At 42.2% G+C, this 7,679-nt stretch overlaps 1 protein-coding gene across 1 annotated transcript; it reads right to left on the bottom strand.

Moving 5' to 3' along the window:
* Window positions 1-370: 370 nt before the first annotated feature.
* T265_14598 (hypothetical protein) lies at window positions 371-5,695 on the bottom strand (the record flags this gene model as incomplete). The annotated part of the gene is made up of 3 exons (XM_009174366.1): window positions 371-1,025; window positions 5,368-5,517; window positions 5,608-5,695. The coding sequence occupies 3 exons, from the start codon at window positions 5,681-5,683 to the stop codon at window positions 811-813; spliced, it is 441 nt and encodes a 146-aa protein (XP_009172630.1).
* Between the last annotated feature and the right edge of the window lie 1,984 nt (window positions 5,696-7,679).

The raw sequence follows: 7,679 nt of genomic DNA on the forward strand, positions 1-7,679 counted from the left end.
GTGCACTTGAGAAGTGCCAGAACTTATTGATTAGCGTGTTTATTTCTTCAGCAAAGTTAAATGACCAATTTGAGTCGAAGTCCTTTGTTGCAACGATATTTGGTATGTTATTTAGAAGTCTAAGAAGGAAAACTGCCTGTCCATTCGGGTACTTATAGTTGCTGTGCAATTCACAATCAGGAGTCCCTGTAGAACATTTACGTCCGCAGGTTAGGTTTGAATAACAAGGCTACAGTGACTGCCCCCTAATGCTAAAATGTGTTTTTTCGTCAACACTGAAAAGTATAAAATGTATGAGATACTGACTGCCGTTTATGAACCGACAGCTCTGTTTTCATCTCGCTTAATGACATGTCATAGCAAAGCGAGATGCTGATTAAAAAGAGTGTATAGGTAAAATCTACATTGGGTCATTGACATTATACTTTTTAGAAAAATCAAACAGTCGTTTTTCTCATAACATGAAAACGTCTTCGCATTTAAGCGTGCGCAAACCGTGTGAAATGTGATGACAGTAAATCTTCAACGTGAATAGCTCAGTTGATTTTGTCAAAATTGCACATAAGAGACAATAATGTCTTCGCATTTACGCGTGCGCAAACCGTGTGAAATGTGATAACATTAAATCTTCAACATGAATAGCTCAGTTGATTTTCAAAATTGCACATAAGGGACAATGTACTTGTTCTCAGGAAAAGAACAGCCAAATATTAGCTAGTTTTTGTTTTTAATCCGACTAATGGAAACGGTTTCGGTGAAAAAATCTCAAGCTACTGATGTTTTCTCCGGCAAAGCTTTCAATATTGCCTATTAAGCCCTGACTAGGTACAAAACTGTAAGGAGTAGTAGGCTTGATCCGGATACGTGCAGCAGCGGTCCTGTTTTTGGTAGCACTGCTCCATTACAGAGATCGGTTTTGCAGTGACAATAGCGCATTCTAACTCCTTTAACCCCAAGACGATCGATGCAGCCATCCTGATTCACGATGTTGCTACACTGCCTGATCACAGAGTCTTCGTTGTCAACTGCAAACAAAGAGTGAAATGCATGAGATTAAGGGAGATTTCTGAACATAGTGAAAAGGGGCAACAAAAAAGCTACCATCATCGGTTTTTGTAGCTTCTGTCCAACAGACATTGCCCACAGGGTTCGACCCAGTCAGCCTTCATTTGGAGTGGTCCTTTCGTAGGTTGACCATCTTTAACTCTGTTGTTGGCACCCGTCAACTCATGTATCTTGCCTTCTAGTGAAACCCCAATGAACCACTGTATCCATTGATATAATTTACGCCTCTCTCTTTTCAAGTCTGCTATTCAATGGTTCCTTAGAGGAACTAAGCCACACTATGGAACGTTCCATTTGTAACCAACCGCTCCACAAAAACAGAATCAAAAGACTGCAAAAGCCTCCACTAAGGTCATTGCTGGGACCGTCAAACATGCTGAATAATGGGAACAAATTTTGATTTCCAGAGTGACTTACTACAACAATGACCGCTTTGCCGGCATTTTAGGAATTCAGCGACAACATACCTACTCTTGCTGTCGGGACAGAAACAAGGACTGTTCATACAATTCGCATCCTGCGGACACTTGGCGCTTCAAGTACAGCAATATTGGTCTTTTGATGCTTCTTCAGAGGATGAAAGCCGTAGACAAGTTGCACTAGGAGAAAGGAATGACCTCTCTCTGGTGCAGCACACACGAGTGCTCCAAGAGTAAGCAAATGGTTCGAATAATCCAGTATGTATTGTAAAAATTTGGTTTCGAATCACTGAGATTTAACCTCTTGTAAGGGATATTAAAGCGGAAAACCAAGTTTCAGCACAAAACTCACTATCAACAGGATTTTCGCATTTTCGCTGAAACCAACTTTCAACAAAATAAATGCGGCCACGTGCTCACACTTGCACGCAACTGTGTGAAACTGGCTGCTGATCATCACCCTCTTGAACGATCGGCTGGAGACAAACGATCCCACTTGCTTTTGTATTTAACATGAAGCAACTTCGGTGGTGACAACTGTGATTCAGCCACAAAATGTGGGCCACCTAAACCTTCAAAAGGCATAAGAATGTCATGGCTATCGAAAATTTATCCCGGTGTTGGCGTAGAAAGTAAAATCATGAACACATTGCATTCCTGTCGCCCAATTTTCGGAAGGAATGATAGGACCACATAGTAGTACTTTCCAAATGACTTCGGTTACTATCCCATTATACAAGTTCCTGTTCGTATCAAACCGACACCTGTGATGAATCGCACCGGAGTCTGAGATGATCGAAACGCAATTGTGAAACTTGGATAATAACTGAATGACATGGTGAATAAGTATGGCCACATGTGGAGACCATGTAAATTCATGTTGGTTAACCACACTCTAAACGTAGGAAAAATGCAACCCAAATGGACATAGCTAATTAAATTTTAGATTGTAGTTAATATACCAGTAGTGCATTGGTCACGAAAGTCCCTCTATAAATTCACGACAGCCACGTCTAGCAACATCTGTGTTGTCGAAAAAATAATCCGACATATGTCGTAAGTTGTTCATGCCTATAAGACCACAGTTATCCATGCCATAGGTCCCTTGTGTAAGCGAGCCTGAATTCGTATTCGGACTAAGAAAATACCACTGAAGGGTCAGAGTAACTTCACACGTGTTTAAATGCTGACCTCTTAAATACTGCCCAAATATTCACGCAAAATCAGTAGCAAACCATTCATATTTGTTCTCCTGGTTATAGCCTTGTGTAGACGTTTCGTATGACCGACAGACCCAGTAAAACTCACTGAGACGCGAAACAAAAATTTCCACCGGATTCAGTCATCTGTTTCCGACAGCGCTGTAAAAGTAGGGTGCGATCAGGGACGCTTGTTCGGCCTGAACTTGTTCCAATGACACAATGGTGCGGTCGATCAAATCCAGTTTGTTTGTTCCATGGGCGCGTGGTCTGTAGCCTTTTAGCAGTAGTTCGCATGGGCAGAGTAGTCGAAGCGGGAAACTTCAGTGAAGCATGACGGAAAGTGAACAATGACCAATCTCGAAATCAACACGCTAGTAAGCCATTGGGTTTTAATCTCATGCGTCATGTTGTTCTTGTCACTCATCTGGTACACCTGTATATAAAGTTAATACTTTACATCTGCCGGTTTATCGTGGTTCACTACAAGCTTCCAATCTCATGCTGCCTCACCCATGCAACCTAGTGCTGAGAGGCTGTACACTACGCGGCCTTTGAACAAGCCATCTGGGTTCGATCAATCGCGCCAGTTGAAATAGGTCTACGTAAAACAAATACCCAAAATTACGTACTGCTGTTGTATCGCTGTGGGTAACGGGTGTCTTAATACAGTCCAGGCAATTGTTACGAGGCCTTTGGGGTCGATCACAGGGTACTTTGGAATTCTCAAACCTGAATGAAGATATTTAATCACATCAGTAATGTGCAGTCAGGAGAGATCACCGCAGAACTGTGCTGCTTGGCCAATTTACATTTAACTTTGTGTCACCTATATCAAATAGAATAGTTTGCCTTCAGAAAAGATTTGGTGAATAAAAGAAGGAACTTCCTATCACATTATTGTTCTTCTTCAATTGAAATGACTAATTTGGCGTCTGAGACGTGCGCATTATAACAGAAAAACTTCAAAATATGTCAGTCGACCTCAGTAACCACTTTGGAAGACATTCACTTAAAGTAGCTCCGACATCGTACTGCTTATTTTTGGTTGAACCTACCCTTGCGTTCAATCGCTTGGTTGGTAGACTTTTGAGAAAGATACCACTCTGGTTATAGAGCAAATGAGTGGTTCTTTTCAGTAGCTCCTTGCCTTACCTTACCGATACAGTACGTACAGACACTAGTCTAATTTATAATACCTACGTGGCGTTGTACATTATACTGGACACTCAGTATCTACATTATGGTGATTCGAGGCAGCGATGAGCTGTCTCTGCTTATATCCTGGGAAATATTCTGTGATTCGAATGCAACAATATCGATGTATTTCCAGTTCATTACGGGAAACTAGACGGCTAAACTTTATAGTACTCAAGCGTTTTTCGGTTTGTCCTTGTTGTTTTTGTGTTCCACCCAATGAAGACCTCGGGTTTTGACTTAAATGACACGCAGTCAAACGTTAAACTCGTGCTAATCACTATCAGCCTTGTGCATTTACCTACGTTGGAACTGAGTCTCTCTGCATAGAACATTTAGTCTGATCTAGCATCGGAAGTGGACGGTCCGGACGGCATTTCCTCTTGCTGCGAGTCACTTGACCAAGGTAGATTCACTCAGCGTATGTCCGCGATCGTCCTACCCAGGCCAAGGCTGTTCCATCCCCTGTGTGGTTCTTTGTCGGCCCGTATCTGCTCGTGTCTAGTTTAAGCGCAGTTCACACAAACCTCGATGTGGACAGTGCGCGCCATAGTGTGCAGTCTTCAGTAGTTCAGTCGTTCCTTCCGACTTTGAATACTTAGTCCTCTGCCCCTTTTACGTGCCGCTAGGCTCGTTCTTGAGGCCACCACAGTAACTGTGATAATATTATTCTATAGCCCTCCGAATCGCGACCGATTGTTATGTATGGTCCTATATCCGTATTTGTGCTGTAAACGAACTAGCGTTTTTCGAACTATACCGTGGTTCCTACAACTCCATATGCCATTTGTCACAGTCCTGTAGTCTGCGTCGTTCGTGATGTCCTGACTGTTGCTGTTGACTGTGTGGAAATGCAGGAGAGTGTCCGAAACCTCTTTTAACCTTGGAATTGTCCATTTAGAGCAGTTTTAGGCACAAATTTGTTATTATTAAATATGCCACAACTTATTAAACGTTCAGGCAGTGTTGTGCCAATAAGCAGAAATGCTTGCGCAATTTTCTTGGATTATGGCAAGAGTTTTCGGAACTAAAGCATCTTGGTAAACTTCATTAAAATAGTGACCACTGTGTACAGCAGAGGGGAGAAAATAGTGGAATACTAGAAAAGTCCGACGGGATAAACGAAACCCACGACTACAAACAGGCCAAAATGTACAATCGGGCCGTATAGTACTGGTGGAAGGAACAACGGTATCTGTCTTTTCATAACTCATTTATCAGTTTTAGTGTTTTAATCGAAATTCGCTAGTCGTCGATGAGGATGGATACTACCTCTTGTATTGCGTTCACCCATATTTACCAGTCGTCATGTGAACAAATAAAAAAGTAAAGTGACCCCTTGCTATTCTTGAATTGCTGAAGGAGCTGGAGGACCAGTGTCTTCTTAGACAATTAGCGCATTTGCTGAATAAACCAAAACGAGAGAAATAAAGTGAACACTTATTAAATTCTGGTCAAAGTCATGATCATCAAGCGTGCTGTCTTACCAGTTTGGTCAATTTTGCGACAAGACATTGGTTTGCTTGAATTTATGTGAGGTTCTTGGGAGCAATCCTTTATCAGACTGAACTGGTCCCATTCCGAGCATAATTTCCCACTTGTGTAGGAATCACAGACAACGCATTCAAGGGCGGTGGCTGAAATGAGGAAAGAACGCAATAGCCTTGCTGAACTGAACGGTACTTCCCCCAGCGTTTTGATTCGGAAGTTAAATATACTTTCCTTACTTGATTCTAAAATACTTCCACAAAAGACAAAAAGTAGGGGTGCGAAAATCACATCCTTTCTCCATCCACCGTGCATGTTTGGTTACCACGACAGTAACATATGGGTGGTTACACTGGATTTTTACTGCTTCCGCAGAATATCGATTCAAACCTCTACCCCAGCGTTAGAGGACAAACCAGGGAATACTAATTCCTGGTTGGTTAAATAAACCATACTGGGATCGATCGATTGGGCCGACCAATCACATGGAAGTTTGTCAGAAGTGGGCTAAATCCTCGCCTTATGCACATGTGTTACGAGTAAAGTATTCTGTCAATGTCTTCACTACACCGAGTTCTGAATTGTCGCTATTCAGTCTTCATTAGCCCATATACTAAGAGAGCTTGGAAAAGATAAAATCCGGGCAAAATGTAGGGTTGCGATATGCTTCTCCGCTGTCACATAAAATAGAGCCTTCGGTCACGCCCAGATAATTGTGTGATTCAACCGAATCTCAGCCGAGACTCGCGCATGTGTGTTGCGCGAAGGCAGCCTCATGTCTCACTTGGAACGAACTTCCGGATATTAGTATCTATTACTTGACAAAACAATACTTACGTGGCTGATGAATACTCCTGTTTTAGTCATTTTGGGGTTGGTCATGTTGGTCTACACCTGGAATCTCCAACAATCTCACTTCTTAGTTTAACATTGAATCGGATTAACGTGCGCGTGGGCCAAATGAATCTCACCTGAATTTATTGCTTACAATATTCTCCGCTCAAACCTAGTACACAAAGGCCGTCTAATGCTTCTGTTGGAACGATATTTAAAATATTGAAGTAGTTCTCTCCGGTTCGTCTGATGAAAATCATAAGTGAGTGATCCAGTCGAGATTCGTTCGGGTGATCAGATGTGGAAGTCTTGTGCATAAATATGATGAGATCCGGTCCCCATCTCTTCCTTGAGCCTGTTTCAAAAGGTCTCCCGTATGCCATTTACACTGATAAACCTATCTAACTGTACTTGTCTTATAAGTACACACGATAGCTTTTGCATCTAGTAATAGAAGCAGAGTCCAATTATCTGGCTTCCACTGAGAGACACTTATCTTGAAAAAAGCCCACAAATCTCCACGGTATTTTCACTTGGAGCAAAAAATAAAAGAAATGTTTAGGCTTCACTTCTTCCTTGAGATTTATAATTTGGACGTAACTCCCAGACTGCACGTGGTTCCCATTCTCTCCCTCCCCAACTGAAACGTGAAACCTTTGTGCGACACATTCAGGAATTTTGAGTCAGGTTAAGTTCACTTACCCATTGGAATAAACCTAATATTCAAATGGGTGTATTGCTTCATTTTTTACGGTACTCATGAGCTGGGCACTAGCAACTTTGGACCATTCTAACTTGGAATATCTACTAAGCTTGGCACTTATTTCTAAACTGTTCTTCACATTTAACTGAGGTCGTATCCGCGCAGAGCTTGATGACTTGGAGGAAAAAAACAAATATCAATGGGTTGGTTTGAAAGGAGTAAAGTCAAATCAGTAGGGTTTGGTTAAGTCAACTAATGTCAGCGAAGTTGGCCATGCCCGGTCAGTCTGCACGCAGTTAACCGCATTAGTAGGATGTGGACTGTGAAAGGAAACAGTAGAATTTAGCTGACCTAAGAAGACGGAAGCCTAACAAACCTCTACTCACCAACACTGTCTTTGCCCGTGAACTTGGTGGGATACTACCGAGCAGATAATGACGCACTGAGACTAAGGAAACAGTAGAATTTAGCTGACCTAAGCCGACGGAAGCCTAACAAACCTCTACTGACCAACACTGCCTTTGCCCGTGAACTTGGTGGGCTACTACCGAGCAGAAAATGACGCACTGAGACCAAACAAAGTCTCACACCAAAAATCTGGATTTATATGGTACACAAATCTGCTTATCTGACTATATTTGCCCCTGACAAAAGTTAGGCAGCTAATGAGGTCTATAAGTTGCAGATATATGGAGGAAGCCTGTTGCTTGTACTCTACCAATGGTAACGCGCAGCTGACTGCCTCAGACGAACGTAGCTTCCTAATAAAATTTC

Source organism: Opisthorchis viverrini (genome assembly GCF_000715545.1).
Source record: "Opisthorchis viverrini unplaced genomic scaffold opera_v5_223, whole genome shotgun sequence".
In the NCBI taxonomy this organism is placed as follows: domain Eukaryota; kingdom Metazoa; phylum Platyhelminthes; class Trematoda; order Opisthorchiida; family Opisthorchiidae; genus Opisthorchis; species Opisthorchis viverrini.